The sequence below is a fragment of the Haliaeetus leucocephalus genome, unplaced genomic scaffold (assembly GCF_000737465.1).
Source record: "Haliaeetus leucocephalus isolate CR32 unplaced genomic scaffold, Haliaeetus_leucocephalus-4.0 Scaffold657, whole genome shotgun sequence".
Classification (NCBI taxonomy): Eukaryota; Metazoa; Chordata; class Aves; order Accipitriformes; family Accipitridae; genus Haliaeetus; species Haliaeetus leucocephalus.
The window spans coordinates 1,824,979-1,847,835 of record NW_010973093.1 but is presented as its reverse complement, the minus strand read 5'-3'; the positions used below and the strand labels follow the sequence as shown (position 1 = coordinate 1,847,835).

Genomic DNA, 22,857 nt, shown 5'->3' with positions numbered 1-22,857 from the left:
AGGGGTTGCAATGCAACGTTCAGCAAAAAGTTGCACGCACACCTCTGAAACAGCTGCATTTCCATGCAGGTTGCAAAGCCTTTCCTTATTTCTTAGAGATGCTGTCAGATGCTTTGAATCCTTAGATGAAAAGAACTAAATTAGGGCAGATTGTTATTTCCTGTTTTCTGTTTTATATTTATAGAACAGCTGATACGTCTGGTAGCTCACACTAAAACCAAAAGCAAACCTCTGTCCTGTCACCAACTGGTCTCTACTGGGAGCTGAGTTCCAGAAGGTGAGAGGCAGTGGGAGCCCTCCGAGAGATGGCAAGAAGGGGGGTTGCACACCCCACCAGCCCCTTTTCTCCTGGCTTTCCAAAGCCAACAGCCAAACGTTGGGAATGGCCACATCAGTCATATATTTTTGCCCTCCTGAGGCCCTTTGCAGGCAGTGGTGGCACCTGCACCCCAGGGCCCCGGCTGGAGGTCAAGCCCCGGAGAGGCACCTAAACCCCCCCAAACATGCCCCCACCCATCCTTTAATTTTTCCTCCTTTCCAGAAGACCTGGATGCTGAGGGCCGGATCCTGGCTCGGCTCCCACGCTGCCTGGGCTGGGGGACGTCCCGTCCCTGCCATGGGTGCTGGCAGGAGAAGCTGCATCCTCAGCAGTTTTGCTCTGCTTTATGGATGGCTTGTTGGTATTTCTCTGCCTGCCTGCGGAATAATATTGAATGGGCCCTATCTCTCCTGAGAAAATATCGATCCAGGGTTTTAATGGCTTTCTGCTAACGAGCCACAATGAGTGTCATTGGGCATCACTGCTTGAGCTGATAAGAAAGGGAACACTCAGCCCCGCAGCTTTGAAAGAGGGTTTCACACCCCCCCCCCCCCCAAGCCCTTTCTCCCCAAAAAAAAAAAAAAGAAAAAGAAAAAGAAAAAGAAAGAAAAAAAGGCAAGAGATTACACTGCTCTCTTCACTTACTAAGTCTGAGGACAGATTTTCAGTTTGTTAACTTTCTTTATGGCTCTGGCTTTTCCAAAGGGAGGGAGGGATGAGGGAAGGGGACAGGAGATTAAATGCATTAGTTTATTTTGGGAAGACTTTCTAAAGCGGAAAAGAAAAAAAAAAAAAAGCGTGACACCAGGGAGACAGGACTCAATTAAAGCAAGACCTTGAAATACATGAGCCAGTAGACCCGACCAGGGGTCCATTAGACATCCCTGTCAGGCCGTGTGCTTTGGTTACCCGAGGCTGTGTGGCAGCTAGATCCATCACCTGGGGAAATAACCACCGGTGCTTACATCTTCAGCAGCTCCTTGATCTAGCGATAAACCCGTTAGGGGAAATAAATGGGTTTCTCTTGCCTGGACTGTCCACATCATGGATGCAATTTGCCATTTTACCCGGCTGCTGATAAGCAGGGGATCAGGAGGGAAAAGCCGCTTAACGATTTCCTAATAAAGCCCCAGATAAGAGTGGAGCAGCACTATTACCTTCCTCTGGCTGTGATTTACAGCCCAGATTGCTGCTCTGTGGGAGCTAACGGTGGCTCAGCCTCTGCAGGGGAGGATGCTGGTGCGGGGAGAGGCGCCCAGCCGGCAGCGGGATGCTGCGAGGGGATGCCAGGGCAGGGACCACCCGCCCTCTTGCCAGACCCCCCCACTGCCCCGGCTGCACTGGCAAGGGAAGGTTTTGATGCCATCAACATTAAAACCAGAGGAAAAAAAAAAAAAACTCCAGAAAAGAAGTTCAGAGTGGAATTACTAAGAAGAGTGAGGCTCGGGAACAAAAATCGCCCCTGGCTCCATTTCTAGGTACGGAAAATGGATTTCCAGAACAGTATCATTCTTTTGACATGCCTGTCCTGGTTTCACGGCTGCCAGAAGATGAAGACAGGTTAAAAAAAAAAACCTTCTAGGAGGCTCTGCCCACTGCAATGCCACCAGCAATGCCATCAAAAGGTCCACCCCCACCCCAGGGGCTCCCCATGCACATGCTCTGGTTGTCAAATAAACTGTCCCATCCACCAGCAATGGAAGGTGTAGCTGACAGCTCATTTGATTTTTAATTGTTTGATTTTATTTGTAGTTTTGACACTGTTTCCCCCTCTTTTCCCCCTCCCAACTGGGGATTTATTCTTTATAATTAGCTGTGGTAATTAGAATCTCTTTCATACAGCAGCGCCTCGGCTTCCCTTTAAATCTCTTCCATGCTCCTACTTAATAAAAAGTGAATTTAATGTCTGTATCATTCTCAGATCTCCTTTCCGGATGGAAACGTGTCCTGGCCGGGGAGACCGGGACAAGTGCTGGAGACCTGCTCGGGCAAGAGCTCAGGAAGGCAGTGGGATGTTCCAGCAATCGTTTGGGCACAGCCGGGACCAGAAACAGGCAGAGAAAAAGCATTTCCCGGTAACAAAGTCCCTTCTCTTTTACACCAACTCGTCCGAGAGCTGCTGCTGACCCAGCAGCTCTGTCCCTTGCTACCACCTCCATGTCGGGGTGCCTGGGAGCAGGAGCACCGCAGGAGCCCTGGCCCCCCCCCCCCCCCACATAACAAACAATTCAGTGCCAATTCTGCACCCAAAGCTGCCATTAATACCTAACATTGGCGTTACCGAACCAGCCAAGACCCCACCTTGCTCCTACGTAGGATTTTACAGACCAAGGCATCTCCCTGCTCCCAACAGCTGGGGCTCCACATGGGACGAGGCAGGATGGGCTGCCCCGAGCACCCACACTCTGGTCCCCGTTACACCCAGCATCCGTGAGCGATGTGCCATCACTGATGGGCCAACAAGAGAGGCTTTTCCCCAGGCAGCATCCATCCTCCAGGCAGCACTGAGAGCAGGACTTGGTGCCAGCTGATGGGGCACAGACATGACAGGTAATACCAGAGCATTACTCAGCCCCATCACCCAAATTTACAGGCTGGCTTGAGATCCAACAAGGTTCCAGACAGATCATTATTTCCCATGACAGCAGCGAAGGTGAGCCAGCCGCCTTTTATTTCAGCTTGGAGAAAAATGCTCCTGCCAGGGGATAATTGGGACTCTCTGCAGTGGGAGGCAGGTGCTGGGCTGCTGGAAGGTGAAGGCTATTTTAAAAGCAGCTGAGCAGAACTGGTGGAGAAAGCTGCCCAGAGAGCTGATGTGCAACGAGCGCTGCCTTGAGAGGCATCCCGAGCCTCTTGGTCTTTAAAGTTCGCGTAGATCCCCTACAAAGCCAGGTTTTATTTGGTCCTTACAACCCTGGGAAGTGAATTGCTGGTGGTTCCTGCTTGCAAATGCCCTGTGCTTCTCCTGGGCCGGCTCCTGCCCACCCAGTGCTCACAGCAGCTGGAGCAAGCGGCACAGGAGCCTTTGCCAGGCAATGCTTTGAGACTGAGATGAAAGGTGCCATAGAAAGGCACAAGGTAGTGTTGTTCAGCTCTGCAAAGAGAGGTTTGCGCTGCTTTTATTTATACACATGCTGGCTGCAAGACACAAAAATTACTTAATCAATCCTTCCCCTTGTCTGGTGTCGCAGGCAGGATGGAGGCTGCCTACGCAATTCTGCGCTGAAGATGACAAATTGCTCCAGGTTAACAGCAGCGTCTCCAGCTCCTGCCTCATCCTGCGCAGGATGCGGCCGGTGTCACCACGGTGGGCTCGCGGGCTCAGCCGACGGGATGCCTGAAGCACATGAGCACCGTACAGTGCTCCCCTTCCCAGGGCCAAAGCAGGGAGATGGTGAGGGGACCTGGGGTCTGCCCGATGCTGTTGCACAGCTAAAGGAATGGGATTTTCTCCCAAAATCTGGCTGCAAGCCACTGAGCCGCAGGGAGGATGGGCTGGAGGTGCCAGGGCCACACGGCACAGCTCCAGCGAGCAGCTGGGTCGCAGGGGAGACCTCATGCATTCATCCTGCCGTGCCACTGCTCTCCATCAGCCACCTCGAGTTGGGGGGGACAAGTCTGGCAGGGCCTGGGACCCTGCAGGGACACTGCCAGGACAGGCTGCCACCCCACCAGTCTCCCTCGCCAGCCGGGCCAGGAGCTCTTCCATGCAGGGAAGGGCTAGGAGGGATTTTCCAGTCCATAACTTTCCAGCCACATGTTTTATGAGCTGCAGGAGTCTTGCCATCAAATGCTTCCAAGCAACAGGAGGGCTGAGCACCAACCTTACAGCAACACAGTCACAGCCTTGCGCCAGTGAGCAACCCTACAAAAACAAACCAGGTCACCCCAGCCAGCACTAACCAAGCAAGGGGACATGCCAGGAGGGGAAATACCGGCAGCGGTGAAAACTCCCCTAAAGTGAGACGAATGCATGAAGAAAAGCTAAAGAAGTGAAGACCATGCATGGAAGATGGTTGCTTGGAGCTCAGCTCTCCCCGTGGCTGCAACATCTGGGGCGCACAGAGACACGACGGTTGCTTTTGCAGCTGCTGAGCGGCCCCCTCTCCCCTGGCCTCGGTCTGTGCCCGCCGGGAAATCCTTTTGGCTGCTGCAGCACATCCTCCTTTCTGCCTGCTCACTCGAACCCCGAGCAGCCCCCGTGCTCCCGCTGCCGCTTCCGATGCCTCAGTCCCTGGAGGGACGTGCAGCTCCGTGCGTGGCCCAGCGGGGCAGAGAGCAGCCCAGGGGCTGGGGGGGGGGACTCGCTTCAGGCACCTCCACCCTGCCAGCAGCATTGCCCCGGGGACCAGCCTCCTTCCCGGGAGCCCTCCCGGGCCCCATCCTGCCCCTCGCTTCCCAAGGACAGCCTGGGGACCGTCCAGCCCCCCCTGGCTCTTCCTGGGGGCACCGTGGGTGCAGACCCCGCCGTGTCTATTCAACCCAGTTGCTCTCCTTGGGCTTTGTCCTCCCCCAGCTCCGCAGCCAAGGCAGGCACCGGCAGCCCCCCTGTGCCCCCCAACACAGCTCTGCCCAATAACTCCCACAGAAGGGCTGGGTGTCGCTTCCCTTTAATTTAACACTTGTCAGGGGGAAGGGTTAAAAAAAAAAAAAATCAATAAATAAAACAACCTAGGATGCTTGAAGAGGATGAAACCCCTGAAACTGCAGTCTGCTGGTGGCTTGTCCCATTGCCAGAGGAGGGGAAGGGTGTCCCTGGTCCCCCTCACCCCACCACCCTGTCCCAGCGCCACCAGGTCCAGGTCGGTTCGGATGCAGTCGGACGATGCTCCTCAAGAAGAAAATGAAACCAAAGGTCAGGACATGGTCATTCACAGTTGACTGGCGGACGAAACAACCCCCAGAGTCTGACACCGCCGGCTCACCCGCCAGGAGGGACCTGTCCCACCTCCCTCGGCTATTGCAGAAGCTTTGAGAAAAAGCCACTCATTGCACGTTGCATGTCGCAAACACAGGGGGACACACACCAAGTCACAAGCAGTCCCTGCACAGAGCCACTTGTCCTTTGCGGTAGTCACGGCAGGGGCAGAGCCGCCGGTACTTGGTGTTGTAGCCCGCGCAGCTGAAGAGCAGCGGCTCCTTCTGGAGGTAGCACTCGTGGACGTTCTCAGCCACCGCTGGGTAAAGATGGTTCATCTCGTACTCGGTGCTGTCGCAGGTGATGCTGAGCCTGGGAACAAAGACAAAGGTGGGTCAGGTCAGGTGAGGAGGCTGCCTGGGGTTTCACTGAAGGGTTTTTAGTACTGGTCTGTCCTTCCCAGGGAGGTTCCTTCGCTAAGTGTTGGGCCAAATCTTTGCTGGTTGCACCAGGAACCATAAGCACTATGTTTGGCACCCCTTGGCTAGAGGTGAATGCTTGTCACCAGCCCAACACACCACGCAGGAAGGGGTGACCCTTGCAACTCAACCCTGCAGCCCAGAGACCACCCCAACTCTTGTGTGGGCCATGGATGACTCAGGAAAATAGGCACAAAAATCCACCCAAATCTTCTATATCCCCCTGCTGACCAACAGGTCTGTCCACTCTCCATGGTGTCCACACCATGTTCCCACAGCAGCTAATGTCCCCTGGAAAAGCACGAGTTCAACAGATGCCCATGTGTCCCCTGCTAGCCAGAATTAGCCAGCAAAACCAGGCTGGGCATCAGCAAACACCCTGAGGGGCAGCAGAAATGCCCAGTGCAGATCTCAGCATCCTTCTCCTCCCATTCGTGCCCGCATCTGCAGATGGAGCAGCAGCACTGGCATTGCCCTCCCACCAACTCCTTTCAACTGGTGAGTCCCTGAGCCAGCTCGTTTTAAGGTCTGGAGGGGGGCATGGAGGGGAGAGAGTGAAATCCAAGCCCCAGCTCTAATTTATCATGTAAAAATGTCACTGGGACTCACAGCGCCTGCCTGACCAGCATGACAGCAACGGTAATGCTCGCATTTTAATTGCCCACAGAGCAGCACGGAGCCCAGTGGCAGATTTATACTCTATTAAAACTTCACTGCTGTGTGTTCAAAATGCAGTTTTATAGAGAAAGACATTTAAAAAGAGAGGAAGAGAGAGAGCATGGAGGAGGTGGAGAGGAATGGGGTGGGAGAGAGGCGGAAACGTGCCTGGAAAGGCTATCATTGCCTTCTGAAGTGTGAAGCTGATCAACGCCAACACGTGCTAGCAACGGGCTGCTCTGCAGGCAGCACCCTGCCTACATCGCCTTGGGCACAAAGGCACCTCAATGGGATTTCAGCAGGGAGGACACGAGGAAAATGGGTGCTGGGGATGGGGGGAGCAAAGGGAACATCATCTGGCTGATGGCCCCCCCCACCGCCTTGCCGAGAAGGTCACAACTCACTGGAGAAACACCTCCTTCTTGTTGAGGAACCTGAAGAAGGTGGGCTCACAGACCAGCCCGCGCCGCCGGCACGTCTCAGTGCAGGCGTGCCGGGTCTCCGACACCCACACCTGCAGCGAGTCCACCGGGGGCCAGGCGTGGGGGTCCCGACTGGCGCTGGGGGACCACACCAGGTGAGTGGCGTTGGGGGACAGGGCCAGCGGGCTCGGCGGGCTTTGCATAGCAGGACTCTTGGCCTTGGGAGGCAGAGGAGGAGACGACGTGGTGCAGAAATCCTAGTGGGAGAGAAGACAATGGGTCAGTGGCCAGAGGGACAGGGTGAGATGTTGGGGATGGGGAAGGGAGACTGCTGGTGGGACAGGAGGACGCTTGGGCTGCTGAGTTTTCTCCCCAGGTTGAGGTCACCTGCATGCATAGATGGCATCTCCTGCTGTGGGAGATGAAGGCATCGGCCACCTCTTTTTCTCCCAATGCTGCCTTATTCTCTGCAGCAGAAAGGCCTTGACCCAGCCCCAGCATCCCCCACCACCTTCCCCAAACCCCCCAGCATCTTTGGTTCATGACAACTCTCCCCCAGCCCCCATCTCCTGGTGCCCTCTGCAATTAGGCCACTGGCTGCACAGTGCTGGGACCTGGGGTCCCTCGCTGGGGAGCTGCATTGGGTCAGCAGTCGCTTGCCCAGAGGAAGATGGGAGAGCAGGGATGGTTCCCCAGGGAGAACAGAGATGGGCGGCCAGGAGAACAGGGATACTCCCCCAGGGAGAACAGGGATGCTCCCCAACCTGGTGCTGAATGTAGGCGTGAATCCGCTCCAGCATCCCCTCGCAGGTGTACTCGTAAGGCAGGTAAGGGTCCACCTGTGAAGGGGGAAGAGCAGAGCGCAGGCAGCAAGCGGGGACAGCCTTGCCCTCCCCCTGGGCCTGGTGACCTGGGCCCGCAGTGCCCTGGGCAATGGCTTTCCCCACCCGCTGAAGCCCATGGCTCATGTCTGTCCACCAAAGCAAGCAGGGCAGACAACTAGGAATGAAAAAACTTCACAAGCTGTAAAGCGCTAGAGAAAGAGGGTGAAGGACTAATTTGGGTTCAAGCCATGTATTGGTGAAAATATAGACACCCTGTTCTATACTTTTCTTCATTTTTGATAAGTTATAAAATAAAAACAGTTTTCATACAATAGGTCACTTCTAATTAAACTATGAACTGTTTCAGCCCAAGAAACACTCTGCAGCTGCAGGCAAAGGCAGGAGTAATTTTAAAATACAGGGAAGGAATCAGGACTGGTAAAGATGCCAAGCTAATCCAGGGCAAGAGCATCCTGGGTGGTGCCCTGGGTCTGATCTAGCATCCTCTGTTCCTCTGTTCTTGTGTGCTCCAACCTCAGCACAGCTCTGCCTGCTCAGAGAGGAAGGTCCAGGCTTCACTGCCCCAGCACTATGACCCACCAAACCGGTCCGTGAAAAGCCCGGGGCTGGGACTCGCTGTGCACAATACAGGAAAAAAACCCCAAACCTCTCTTTTCCCACTGCCACTTCACTGAGGGTTTGCTGCCCAGCGCAGATGGCTGTGATGGGGTGGAAGCTGGCATCTCTCCCATTCCCAGAGGCTCAGTGCTCCCTGCTGCCACCGGCGTGGGCTGGGATGGGGCAGGGAGGCAGCAGCCGGCTGCACGCTGGGACGGAGCAAACATTGATGCCCATGTTGATGTCGATGCTGTCTCTGCACCCCCATGTTGATAACCGCTATTTATACAGAGCCAGCAGCGCTTAAACCACAGTGTATTTTTAGCGTGGGTTACGAAACGCTGCCAGTCTTCGGGAGACTTCTGCTTGCACTCACTTCCCAACATCACATCTCTCTGTCCCAAGCCACCCTCGGGTCCTGGCACAGGAAACCCCCTCCTCTCCACAGCAAATCAAACATCACATAGCATCCCCCAAACGAGGATGTCCCTGGCACAGCCGTGGCACAGATTCCAGGGAAAGCAGGCAGAAGCAGGCAGAAGCAGGCAGACCAGGCTCGCTGCCCTCCAGCGTGGCCATTGCCACAGGGTCAGCGGTGATTTTCCCCATGGGAAAAGCATTGCCACGAGGGCTGTGTCACTGATGTGCCCCTTTCCTCTGGAACAAATTATTTTTTAAGGAACTTTCTGTCCTGGGAAAACAGATTTTTCCACGCTCCCTTATTTTTCCAGAGAGATGTTACATGAGCTGCAGGACGTTGGTGCGTAGAAGGGGCTGGTGCTGGGACCCCCCTTTCCCCTGTGCATCTCTGCAGAGCTTCATGGAAAAGAAGGATTATAAGCAAAAACCCCCCAAAGATAATTCATCTGGAAAACACTGTTTTGTCTATTTTCTGAGCTCCACACCTCCAAAATAGCTATCTCCTTTTGAAGTACCCGTCAAACCCAAGCTCAAAGGCTCAGTCTGCTGAGAAGATCCCTCTAAGCACCTCCCTGCCATAAATATCCCACCTGAGTTCTCAGCCAGGCTAGAAATCACAGCTGCTCCATCTAATTACAGATGTGCACGCTAATCAGGGCTGACACAATGACAGGCACCGATCTTGCCTCTGAATTGCTGATGGGCGCTCGGTTAACTGGGGCAGAGTCCTCCACAAAGCAAAACTGCCCATCTCAGTCACACAAAGCCTGAGTGGGGCTGGGTGCCGGGTGCTGCCTGGCACCGATTCGGGGGAGACAAAGCACCCCTTGCTCAGCATCACCAATGCTCAGTCTCACCTTACCACTGCTTTCATGGCTGCAATGTTGGGGAGCTTTTCCCAGGACCCCGTTAGGGCAGGCATGGTGTAGATATAATTCTGTAAAACAGCCTCTTTCCCCCAAAACACCGTCGTGGTACCCGGTGGGATGCAGCACATCCACAGTGGGATGGAAGCAGAAAACCTCTTTGTGCCTGCACTTGTACTCAGTGGTGATGCTCCAGGTGCAATCCCACCTGCCCGCAGGCTCCCGGGACCCCTATCATGTCCAAGGGCATTAGGATGCTGTGGCTGGAGCCCACTGCAGCCCCCACTCCTCCAGCCCCAACACCCCCACATGCCCCTCTCCCCCCAGGGGCTCCCCCAAAGGCTCTCGCTCCCCCCTCCAGGTCTCATTAGGATTCAGCTCATGCGCCCAGGACTGATAGAAAATGCCAATTTTGAGAAGATAATTGTTTAATTAAAATCTGACAGGCTTGGCCTCCTCTTGACAGCCACATCGTTAATGCCACTCCCTGTGCCGGGAGCTCAGGGTCTCCCCAGAGCCCTGGGAGGGAGGAGGAGGGGGGCTCTGAGCTGGGGACCACTGCATCCCGCTGCCCGGCAGAGCGATGCACGGGATACCACGGGAGGGAGCAGAGGGGTCAGTGAAGATGGGACTCTGCCATCCTTTCCCCCAGGTATTGGTGGGGAACACAGGGCCAGAACTCTCCAGCCCCAGTGCTCTCCACCAGCCAAATGGGGAGTTACTGGTACCCCACGGGGATACCACCATGAGAGCCCTGGTTTTATAGTCTCCAGCAGGAATCCTAGAGCTGAAGAGAGCAGCAAGTCTCCCTCGCTTAAAAGGAAGAGAAAAAAAATAGAAATCCAAACGTCATGAGACAAATAAGCAGAAAAATAATGCAATTCTCTGCCGGCACGTAACAGCAGGCTGGGAACACTTTAACCAGCTATTTTGACTGTGATGTTTAATACGCCACTCTTTCAAGCATAGTCTGAAATGTATAATTTTCCATTATATTCCTGTATGTTTGACTTTAATATAATGAAGCCTTCTCCCTTCGCTACACCAGAATATTGGGTCTATTAAATTGCTTGTGCGAGGACTATTTTTGACAATGGAAAAAGCTGAAGGCCAAGAAAATGGTGGTGCCTGCAAACCTCTCTCCTTCTTCTGCCTCTAACCTCTGGCTAACGGCTGTAATCCATCACCAGGACAAGCCTCCCAGCATCGCCTTTCCCAGGGGGACACGATCTGTCTCTTGGCCCCGTGTGACTGTGCTAGGATTTGTTCTCTGGGGTAGAGGAGTTTGGTGCTTCCATGACTTCAATTTTCCTCATAAATAGGTCAGGGATGCGAGCCATCAGGAAAACCCAACACTACTCCAAGGGGGGAGGAATGACAGAGGCACAGCTTGCTGAAAACCTTCCCCAGCAGTTGCAGGGTGACCTGGAGCGGGTGCCACCTCCGAAAGGATGAAGGAGGGGAACACAAGGGCTTTTCTTGGGGGAAAAAAACCCCATATTGCAAACCCAAGCCACGTCCAAGCCACGATTCAGATCTCTCTGCAGAAGGAAGAAGTTTCTTTCAAGAAAATCTAGGTTGGTGAAAGACACCCGCTGCATCTCAACTGCTTTATTTGCACAAATACAGCAGCCAGCCCTGCCAGCAGACCCAGCCGGCTCCAAACACACCAAAGGAAGCTCTGCCAGCCCGGCTGGAGCCGGGGCAGGGCTGTAGCTGCAAGGACGGCACATCCCACCCCGAGCTGCAGCTCCAGGTGTCTGCAATATAAATCGGGACGGCTGTACAGCCATGCCAGCAGTGACCTGGCTGGAGAGCCACGGGCAGGCTGGGGAAGCTGCAAAGTAATGCTAAAATATTGCTGAAGAATGAGCAAATCCCCCAGAGCCACAATGGTCTAAACAGGGGCAAGCTTGTTTGTCCGCTTGACCATATCGGAATTACTACCAGGTTCATAAAAATAGCTCCCAAAGCCCTTGAGGGGTTCCCAGCACCCTGGTTCCCAGTTCCTGGCACCCAGAATGGCACGGCACGGCTGCCGCCAGGAAAAGCTGATGGCAGAGGCAGAGCAAAGGAGACATCTCACAGCTTCCCACAACAGCCCATATCCCCAAAAATGTTTTACTGAGTTTTGCCTGGAAGATGCAACACTAAAGCTGTGGGATAAGTGATTTTTTCGTCATACAACAAAAAAAATAAAAAGAAAAATAAAATCTGTTTCATGTCAGTTTTCAATTTCCAATGTTTCCACCCATCAAGGAGGGGAAAAATGCTGTGTTTCAGGTTCAGCAATCTGTTTGGGTTGGTGAAGCAAAGGGAAATGCTTCATTTCAGACACAAGCCTTCCTTTCAATAAACTGGCAGGGTATTTTCAAACAAAGGCAGGCAGATGGGAAACAAAAACATACTATTTCATTCCAGTAACACTGAAATGAAATGTTTTGGCTGAAAAAATAAATTGATGGTTGTTATTCTGAAACACAGACAAATTTGTTAGATATTTTGGTAACATAACATCCCATTTTGCCTTTGGGGAAAAAAAGAGTCAGTAAAATAGTTTCTCTGAGCTCCAGTACTTTGCTGGGAACAGTAAAACTGAACTGCCCAGCCACCGGCTTTCTGCCGCTCCTCATGCTAATGCCCTTGTTTTCAATTCCTGCTGTAACAAACAGTATTTTAAAGACAAGATACCAAGGGAATCCTGAAGCCAAAGCCCATAATAAGGCTTTTAAACTTGTAAGGTAGGTCAATTTTTAGGCTTAATTGCCTTGACAGCATCTCTAATAAAGCAGACCTTTCTATTTAAAAGACAAAAAGGAAAAAAAAAAAACGGGGGAAAAGGAAGTTGCTGTAAGTTATTCACGCTCACTCCCAGCTCTGCTTTGGGAGGATTTATACAGTATCTTTAAAAAACCCAGAGAGGCGAGTTGTGGGATTAACCCAGCGCACTTCTTGGTGGGAAGGAATAATTTCCCTCCAGAGCGACTGCACGTTTTCAGTGCAAGTGGAATGTCAGCAGCTGGTTTTACTCATTTGAGGCAAATTTAGGACTTCAACCTCCCGGCAGTCGAGAGTAATTACAGCGGTTGGGATGCTTTGTGGGAGGGGACCTCAGGGTGGGGGTCCCCGGTCCCGCCGAGATGGGTGCAGTGAGATCCCTCCGAAATAAGGCTTTTGAGAGGTGGCTTTAGCTGCCCCATGGTCCCATAGGAGACCGAGTTTATCTGACTATACGTGGTGTCACGCTGGGATGGAAAGCAGAGAGCGGCCGCCCCGGGATGCCTGACCACATGTCGTGCCGGCACGACAGACACCCTTGTTCCAGCTCTGCTTCCCCTGCCCTCCGTCAGCTGTTTAGCAACTGAAGAATTGTTAATTAAAGGAGGGAGGCAGGACGTGTTGTGACTGCACTGCAACTGCATTTACATGAAGAGTGGGAATGAGGAGAAAAACCAAGATGGGAGCTCATCTTTGGGCAAAACTGGGATCGGCACGGCAGTGGCACGATCCCGGTAAGCACCCGGTGCCGGAGCCAGCGGGTCCCTGCACCGGCTCCTCCTGCTCGGTGCCCATCACACCACCAAATCCTTTCCTAAAATTCCTTTTTCTTCTTTTATTTTTAATCAGAGATTATCATTAAGCTTCTAAATGACCTGGTGCACATCCACTCAACGCTGCAGTGCAACACAACTGCTCAGCAGCCAGCAGAGCCCTTTCCCCCCCACACTTAATTCTCCAATCATTTTTTAATTATTTTAATAGCATGGCAGCACCAGGCTTCACTATTCGCTTTCTCCTTTCTGGAAAAACTGAAAATTTCCTTCTCTCTCCTGAAATGGAGACCAGCAGCTCCCGGCCGCTAGCCCACAGCGTTGCCTTCGCCTGGGGGCCATCTCTCCAGTCCAGATGGTGGAGGGTCAAGCGCTGACAGCTGGCCTGATAGCACAGCAGCAGGGATGTAATTATTTTTAATTTAATTTTAATCGAGATATGGGAATGAATGTGCAAAACAACAACTGTCTTCCTAAGTCAGGTTTGTTCGGTCTTTGCAAACTTGTGGAGAAAATCAGCGCGAGGTGAAGAGCTGCGGCAATCACCCACGGTAAGATGCAAGACCTGGGCAGACGGTGGGGCCACATCAGCTGAATAAAGTCCCCAGACTGTCACAGACACCTGCCTCTGCAGCCTCTAATGCAAGGAAAAGCAAGGATGATACCTCTCTGGCTAGCATCACCCTTGTCCCCCCCAAAATCCCACCCAGCACTGAGCCCCGGACCCCCAACGCAGCGCCCTGGTTTCACACTGCATCGCTGTCCTCACGAGAGGATGGCTCACCCCGAGCAAAGCAAATTGCAAGCAAATTGGAGATCAGCACTTTTCTCCCCTCCAGGAAATTTGACTTTAATAATTTGGACAACTTGAAAGGCTCCTGCCACAGGGCAGGAGGTAAATATTCATGAGGGAGCATTTCCAGGGCAGGCACAGGGGGAGCACTGCCTTCCTGGGGGGGTCTCTGCATCCCCCCCGCTTCCTTACATCCCTTCATCCTTGACAGAGACAACTCCTAGAGCTATTCCCATTGATTTGCTTGATCTGAACAATAACGATGAACAGTGAAATGGGGGAACGGCAGGCACAGACGTCGGTAGCTCTCTGGGTACTTGCAGGGAGATGCTCTCTGGGTTTATCTTTGCTTCCCGCCAGGTCCCAGCACTGCCACACATCTCCAGCAACCTCAACCTCCTGGTCCCAAACCTCATCTCCCTTATCTCAGCTTCCCCTCGCTCCGGCTCTGCTCGGAGGATTCCCGGGGGATCCCTCAAACTTGGTACAAAAGCAGGGCAAAAGCACAAGTCCCCCTGAAGCTGCAGGAGAGGAGGATTTCTGCCTTGCACGCGTAAATAATTTCAAAGGGGAAACAAGGAAGGAAAAGCAATTAACGCTCAAAAGGGAAAGCGAGGCACCAGCAACTGCTGCTGCTATCTGTCCCTGCAAACCCAGCAGCAGGGACATCACCCCGCCACCTCCTCCGAGCCATACCTGGGTCCTCACAATGGTTTTGATAGCAGCTTCAAACTCTTCGGAGTTATTGTAGTCGACAGTCCACACATGCGGCTTCCCGATGAAGTCTTCGGCATATGGGTGTTGGGAGGACACCTAAAACGCAGCAGCGTGAGCCGGTTTTTGCAATCCCTGCCAGAACGGCTGCTGTCTACCACTCACAGCCGCGACGGCAGAGAGGAACAGCAGGCTCAGGCACAGACATGTTGGGTTTTAACCCATTGCACATAGAGCTGTGCTGGAAAAAGCTTTCCTCTGAACCCACCTGCCCCCCCAACATCAGGCCGATGCTCTAAAATTCCCACTGGGTTGGGATGCCCTATTCCCATCAACACTGAAATTGCCTCTGCAACCCTGAATACCTCCATCTCTGTAACACGGGTACAATTTAACCTTGACCTGAGCCATTTGTGGGTCTGGAGTGGCAAAAATAGACCTAAACAGGTCTGTGAGGGCACCATGCCTCCCAGGTTTGCCAGCTCCAGAAACAAGGCGGAGAGAACAATCCGTCTCCAACAAAGGCCAGGGAAGTCTGGCACCAGGAGAAAGCAGTGCTGGACGCTGCATTGCCCCGATGCCACACTGGTACCCCACAGCCCCCCACCTCTCACCAGGCAATTTTGGGGGATCTACCTCTTTTGTTTCAACCCTGAGCTGCCTTTTCAGCCCCACGCTGGTGCGAGGCAGCCAGAGCCCAGATCTCCTCTTGGGAAGGGAAGAGAGAGGATGATGATGAGCAGAGGTGTTTCGGGGGCTCTGTGAAGCATTGCAGAGGGGCCTGAAAACCTGCCAGCTGGAGGAAGAGAGCAGTGCATGCTCTGTATTTTACTCTCCAGCTTGCTGTCCCTTCCCATTTTTTTGCTGACAGATTGATCACCTCCTTCCCCTCTGGCATATAAACACCCGGGGGCATTTCACAGCCCTCACCCCCGGGTGCCCTCCCAGCTCTGGGCTGAAGCACAATTACAGCACCTACCCAGGATGGATGCTAACACCAGCAGCTAATTAGTGGGGGCACATGGGACAGACGTGGGGGTCCAGGACAGCCCAGTGCCCCCCATCCCGTGATGGGTGCTGGTGAGCCGGGCTGCGGCAGGGCTGAGCTGCACGGCCCCCCAGCAAAGGCCTTCTCGGCTGGAGTGAGCATCGCACTGCATTATCCGCTTTATGAATAATTAAAGAGGCAATTTTCTCAACCCTTTAACTTTTAAAGAGTTCCTGCTTCACTTGGATTGAATTCCCAGTGACAGACAAGCCTGGGAGGGATTTCGTACCCCTGCAACACCACGGAGGTCCCAGTGTCCCTCTGGGTGTACAAAAGGATGAACAGGGGAGCATCACCCTGGTTTGGGAGCAGGGTGCGGGGTGTGCCTGGATCTGGGCTGATGGGGTTTGTGGTCTGCAGAAGTCTCCTGCACCACCTTCTCCTTTGCAACCCCAAACCCACAGCAGGGCCCCTGGCATCCAAATGCTCTGGATGGAGATGATGAAAGGATGGGAGAGGGGACCCCATCTGCAGGTATCCACATTTCTGCATTTGGAGGAAATCTCACAAAAAAAAAAAATTAAAAAAAAAAAAATCTCCGTTTAGCAACTGCTCTTCCCAGGCTAGCCCAAACCCTGGCATAAAGGAGGTGGCTCCATCCAGCCCATCCGCTCGCCTCCTGCCAGACTCGCCTCTCTCGACGTCGGCTTCCCGCGGAAGAACTCGTGGTTGAGGGAGCTGTGCGGGGGGTTGAAACGCGCCTGCAGGAAAACACAGCCGTTGGCGATTGCCTCCAGTGGGGCAGGACCCTCGTAGGGGAACCCAAAGCCAATGAAGAGCTGCAAGGGAGAAACCCATGTGCTGGTGAGCAAACGTAGCCAAGCCCATAGGAAAGTCTCCCAAATAACCCGCCAGCATCCCTCTCCGCTGCTCTGGTTCTGCACACCAAGCCTCTAAGGCAGCTCCATGTGGTTCAACACCCCCTAGCTTAAATGTGCTAAAAAATCCCCCTGCTCCATGGCTCACAGCCCACTTGTACAAGGCAATGGGGTGTTCAGGAGCTGCAAGTTCCCCTGTGGTGGCTAAGACCATCATACTGGCCCTGTATGGAGAAATACTGGTTTGTCAAAGCCATTTGGGCTGGTGAATCGACAACATTTCCCCCCAGACACTGGCTGAAGGCGACTGGGATGTGCCCGCACCCCGCACACTCCCTCCGAGAATCCCATTTATTTTTATCACTGCCATGAGGAGAAAAAAAAAATCCACCCCACTTCGCAACAAATAAATTAATCAGGAAACTTTGTGCTCCGTCTGTGGACGGTCTGCAAGGAGAAACTCATCAGACACATCTTGATTTGAAATTATGTGCTCTGCTCAGCTCCCGGCTAATTAGCCCTGCTGATAGCGCCTGCAAGCCTGGGAGGAGCGCAGATAACGGCCTCTCCCCCCGCCTCCTCCTTTAATTAGGTTTTCTTTCTCCAGGCAACTGAGTCCTCACTGCTGGCTGGTTAACGGGGGACGGGGTCCCACGGACACCTTGGCTGGTTCTCGCCCACCTTCGCCTTCCTCAGCAGTTGCTGAAACTCATGCTGTGGCAGCAGCCCGTGGTTCTTCACAAATGCCGGGACCTCAGGCGGCCGCTGCGTCTCGTAATAAACCGTGCCGTGAATCTCCATGTACTTGTTGAGGATGGCCAGGAACTTCTCCTTGCCCTGGGGAGGAAAGCAGAGGGTGAACTGCACCAGAAGATGGGGCTGACCCCCCCACGGTTGTGGGAGGAGATTTAACTCTCAAACTGCTGTCCCAGAGCACCTGCGATGCTTCAGCCCAACCTGCAGCCGTGCAAAACTGCCACCCTCCCCGCTCCACATCCCTCAGACACACATCCTGGACCACTCCAGGCTCCCAGTGAGCCTGGACGGCTGCAGGATCTGGCACCTTGAACATCGGCACCTCAAGCCTCTGCCTTCCCTGCTGCCTCCGTGGGCAACTTCCACTCTGGAGCTCCTGAATTAAAGGTTTCAGGGGATTCACAGGGAAGTTTGCAAAGACCAGAGCTTGCTAATGGCATCTTATTCCAAGAAACAAGTCCCCAGGATTTTCTCACTTGGGTTTAATCCTGTTTTACTACCTGGAAAAATCAAGGGGGTCATCAGCTTTCTTCTTTTGGAGGCTTTTCTCCTTTGGCTCTCCAAAGCAGCCTTCCATTTTAACAATTTCTCTACTGCAGAATTTTTTTGCTTGGAAAAAAACACAAAGGGACCATCCTTTGGATGCTGCATTTTCAGCTTGTTCCAGTGCTGCAATAGGCCCCAAAAGAGCAGAGACCGGGAGGGAATAAAGGAGGTATAAATGGGGAATTTGAGAAAAGTCCATATGTTGCCTTAAAGCCGCTCTGAACACAGTATTTCTTCCCTCAGCCACATATCTCTGGACTTCTCTAAGGCTAAAACCAAGTGCTTTTGGTGGGATGAGGCTGAAATCCTGGCCACAGTGCCACTAACACCCAAGTCAGCACCAAATCAATTCCCTAATGCAAAGGGCTTGTGGAGATGGGAGTGAAACACAGCTTATAGTCCCTGGGCAGTGCCTGGCATCACTGAGCATCACTGGGGGGTGGCTGATCCCCCTGCACAGTGCGGAGGCTGGCATGGGAGACCCCCTCCACCACTGCATCCGAGCACCGTGAGCTGCTTCGACCCATGGAAGTTGGGCAGCAGCCTAATGAAAATGGCCTTTCCCAGCTTATTAAAACTTCAGCTCCTGTTGGCGAGCCGGAGGCGAGAAGTTCGGAGGGGTAGGAAATGAGAAATAATGGGAAGGTAGGTTTAATGAAATGTTTCTAAATGTCAAAAAGATCCTGCTCTGGAGATGGTGCTTGGTCCAAGGCTTGTCAATAAGCACCCGGCTCCAGGAGATGGAGGTGCTCTTTTCCTTCCTAGACCTCAAAATCACTCAAAATAAGGAAAACTCCTCTTCCCCCTTATTTTATTCCATGGGGTGGCACAAGACACAAAGCAATGCCCAGGCAGCGTGGCCTTGAGGAACAGCCACCAGCAAGAACAAGCCCCAGCCCCTTCATCCAGTAATAAATTACCCCAAATATGCAATTTTGGGGAAACTGATGTTGTTTGTGAATTCTGGCTAAAAGGAGCAAATGTTCATAGCGCTAAAGGTGGAGGAAAATGTCTGTTTTGAGGTTTTAACTCTCTTTAGTACCCTCCCAAATTAACTTAACTAAGTTTAAATGAAACTTCTGGATAAGAAAGGGCAAGGAAATGGTAGAAAAAGATGACAAAATGTTACAGTTCCCCTAAAATGAGATGTAGTGGGTTTCAGTGGGGTTTTGTGGAGCCCCCGAGCTACATGGAAGCTGGGGGGGTTTGCTCTCAGATGTTGGGGGTGATGGAAAAGCCACAAACACCCATGAACAGGAGGAGATGGTGTGGCATGGCCGGATCCTGGCCCAGCACAGGCATCCCCATGAGGGCAGAGCCACTAAATCAGGAAAGTTGGGGACAGGGAAGGGATACAGATTCTGGCTGCATGAAACTGCATCGATCCCAGCAGCCCGGGAGGACTGAGCCCATGATGAGGCAAAGTCGACTCCGGCAAAACCTTTTCTCCCACAAGAAGATGCGCAGAGGTAAAGCCCAGCAGCAGCTGGTGCGGTACAGTACCTGCAACTGGAGCAGCCCCAGGTGGTGCACAAAGGGAAAAAAAAAATAGACATAAATCAAGAGACAATGAGAATTAGCTGCTCTTTTTAAGCCCTGGAAGGATAACCAGCTGGCTAGCTCTGGATAAGACATGGGGGAGTACACACGTCCCCTGCCCGCTACAGGAGATGCAGAAGGGATGTTTTGGGGGGCTGGGGGTATTGCCCCCATGCAGCTGCCCACCCCTCTCCCCCAGGCGTTACAGGCACGGGCAGGCAGTGGGGCAGCACAAGCCCCTTTCACAGGGTACTTGAAAGCAGAGACAAACGATCCCCATCATAACACTGGAAATCACATAATGGCAATCGTTTTAATTAATTATATAAAATCATTGATATGAAATCCTCAGTCTAAGTGGGAGGAAGCATCGCCTAGAGCAAAGAGCAGGGGATGGGGTCTCACCAGCCTCTGCCCTATTTGCTCAGAGACGCTGGACCTGTCACATTACCGCAGCAGCCTCAGCTTCCCCTCTACGAACGGGACAAGGATGTTTCTCCACAAACACACCGAGATCCGTGCCTCAAAAGCTCAGGGTGAGAGCCAGAGGCTGCTGCTACCTCGCAGCTCTGCCCTCCACCGCCCCTGCCCGCCCGGGTGCTCCCCGCAGCGCCGAGGACACCCACCTTCCAGATGCTGGCCTCCTTCCCGTACACCACCGCCATGCTGCTCACTTTGTTGGACTTGATGAATTGCCTCTCCGTCTTGTTGAGCTCCTCCGACACGAAGCCCATGAAGGAGTTGTCGGGGGTGTGAGCTGTGGACACCGAGGGGAGAAGACACGTGGCTGGAGAGATGTTTTCTGGGACCTCAGCAGGGTTGAGGATGCGGCCCCATTGCAGCACGGGGGCTGAGACGAGCCCGGCTCCAGAGTCTTGCTGGAGCTTGGAGGGAAAATGGCATGAATCCCCATCCAAGCAGCTCATAAAATACAGGCTTTCGAACTCGCTTGAGCAACTCTTTAAAAAGTAAGGCATTTTTAAGGCTGCCAAATGGGCTTCATCCAGCCAGGAAGAAGCAACGTTTGAGTCAGCCAGTGCCTAGCGGGTCACTGGGCTCCTTTCAGACAAGCATATCTTCTTTCCATGCCACAGGCAAATCCAAATCTCTGAGCTGCCTCTCACCTTTACAACCCCAGCTGAAATAAAACCAGGCTTTGCAACCAAGACCGCCCCGTGTTTCTGGAAGCTCCTGGCTGTGCCCTGTGTTTGGCCCTGACTGTGCTGGAGCCAGCAACCCACTGCGGAGGAAGGAGTCAAGTCTCTCTCCCCAGAACATTTCTATAGCCCAGGAGATGGCCAAGCAGATTTGGGAGCTCCTTGCAGGCAGCGGACAGGCAGGGGGAAGGAGGAGTGGAGCCGGGGAGGACAGCACTGCCCATGCATCACCTCCTGAAGGAGGTCAGACCTGCTTCTGTGGTGCCTGCGAGCCCCCAAAACCACCCCACCGTGCCCCCGTCCCCCACTTACGGAACATGGTCATGAACTGGGTGGGCTGCAGGTTCCAGTAGCCCCAGTTGGTGCGGTAGCCGCGCAGCGTGGCATACTCCTCGTGGTTGTATGCCGGCTCAGTCCCAAAGGTATCGATGACCCGGACACGGCACCTGGGAGAGGAGACAGGACCCAAGGACCTCGGTTGGAGAAAGTCCCACTGTCAGGGACATCTGGTGTCCCCAGGCAGCTCGTCCCTTGTCTGCTCCCCGAGCAGAGGGTGCAGGAACATCCCAAGCAGCCCTTCGCAACCCACTGCTCCCTCCTGTAATGAGCAATTTCCCCTTGCAGGGCTTTCATCTCCCTGATGGTTGTGAGAATGATGTATCTCCTGAAGACTTGTTAATGCTTTTCCCAATATCCCGGGAATGCTGAGGCAGGCATTACCAGCAGAAGACTGAGGAGAGAAGGGAAGCATCAAGCAAGGGAAGAGCAAAACAAGCTGAATGCGAGAGCAAACGCATTTAAAATAAAAGCAATAACACCGCTTGTCATTTTTCTCTCTAATAAAATTGTGTAGCATAGTGGAAGAGATGGGAGAAAACATAATAAATAGCAGGACTATCAGCACTAAATTAAATCGCATATTTTCCTGGCTGGTGATGTGCCAGGGGATGATGACATTTGTCTTGATGCCGAAGGAGCCAGGGATGGGGCTCTGCTTCTTGCAAATAGAAAAGGCTCACGCTTCCCGCCATGGTGTGGCCACCCCTGTCTGCAGGCACGGTACTTGGAAGCACACACACACCACAGGCACACGCAGGGTTGGGGTTTTTTTTTTTCCAATTCAGTTTCTTCTAATGAGGTTTTATCTTAAACACGTGAGGGTCTGGAGCAAGCAGACCGCCTCATGCCGCGGCAGCGGGGGACACAGCATGGCAGCAGCTGCCAGAGACAGGCAAAAATCAAAGGTGCAATCAAAAGGTCCAACGCCTTGGATGTGGAGGCTACTCCTTCGAGGTCATTAGCATTAGTCTTTGCTCGCTAATTAGTGAAATGGAGAGTAAGAGGAGGCAGTGGCTTTACTTACCTGTATTTCTTAAAGGAGAGCCCCATGTGCTGCTTCATCTGTTGGAGACCGTGGTAGTCGGTGTAAATCAGGTCGAAAGGCAAAGGATTGGTCAAGGGGCAGTTTCCCCGTCCTGGAGGCACCCCTAAGTGACTGGGGAGAAGCAGGAGGGACTGATCAGCCCCCCAACACCACGAAAGTCCTGCAACACAAACACTCATTTCCCTGCTGGGCGTTTAACAGAGGCCATCAACCAGCTCCCTAGTTGATGGAGGGGGAGGCAGATGGTTCTCCTCTCCCCAGTCTTTATTTCCTGGGCCAAAAATCTGAGGTTTTGGGGAGTTCTGGTCCCTCCCCATCTTTGCACCTGCTCCAGCCAAGTTCCTGCTCCTCCTACGCGGATGGGGCTTTTGCACAGCATTCCCAGCCAGGGCTCACCAGCATCTCATTCGACACACACACTTCCCTGGACCTCTCTTGTCGAAGACACCCAGTTTTGTTCGCTTTCATTGCAAACACATCAGTGACGGACTTGTAAAGCCTCATCTTTCCCCTCCTCCCTGCCTGCAAGGCTTCCAGCTTAGCCTAAATCTCCTTGTTCCAGCGCCATATCCCTCCCAGCACACACCACGTACCATTTCTCTTACTCCAGTCCTTACAGGTACCCACCATATCCCAGAGCACTCTCAGCTTTTCCTTGACTCTAGTGGCACTGCCTGTCCTTGGATGTTGTGCACATTTCACTAATATTTCTCACTTTTTGTCCCATTTATGAAATAGTTCAATAAAGCCGGGACAGCTGGACCCTGGGTCTTGCTCAGTGGATTTTCAGCCAGTTCCTTACAACAGCCGTACTCAGCCCCTCTTCCCTCCTCCTCCAGTGGATAAAATGCATTATGAAAATCCAGATAAACTAGAACAACTGCAATCTCTTTATCAAGATCATCAGTTACCTTGCTGCCAGGGTGATATGCGATTAATCTGGCATGATACAAGGCTGGTAAACCTGCGGCATGTCTCCTTCCATTTTCAATTACCTCTGTGAACTGATGAATCCCTCTCTCCAAAGCTGTTCCACTAAGTGTACCACTGATGTCAGCCTGACAGCCCATCTGCTTGTCTGGACCACA

The 22,857-nt window shown here is 53.0% G+C and overlaps 1 protein-coding gene across 2 annotated transcripts in view; it reads right to left on the bottom strand.

The window, feature by feature from the left end:
- Positions 1–5,103: 5,103 nt before the first annotated feature.
- The window catches only part of MGAT5B (mannosyl (alpha-1,6-)-glycoprotein beta-1,6-N-acetyl-glucosaminyltransferase, isozyme B), a 70,856-nt gene continuing 53,102 nt past the window's right edge, over positions 5,104–22,857 (bottom strand). The window contains exons 9-17 of one of the 2 annotated variants that reach the window (XM_010579398.1): positions 21,749–21,880; positions 20,698–20,831; positions 19,849–19,985; positions 17,069–17,224; positions 16,202–16,348; positions 14,504–14,620; positions 7,500–7,574; positions 6,718–6,992; positions 5,104–5,549 (exon numbers count right to left, since the gene is read on the bottom strand). In XM_010579398.1, coding sequence (XP_010577700.1) covers positions 5,351–5,549; positions 6,718–6,992; positions 7,500–7,574; positions 14,504–14,620; positions 16,202–16,348; positions 17,069–17,224; positions 19,849–19,985; positions 20,698–20,831; positions 21,749–21,880 — 1,372 coding nt within the window. In that variant the 3' untranslated portion in view covers positions 5,104–5,350. The remainder of the gene's footprint in view (positions 5,550–6,717; positions 6,993–7,499; positions 7,575–14,503; positions 14,621–16,201; positions 16,349–17,068; positions 17,225–19,848; positions 19,986–20,697; positions 20,832–21,748; positions 21,881–22,857) is intronic. The other variant, XM_010579399.1, reaches the window with a different exon arrangement.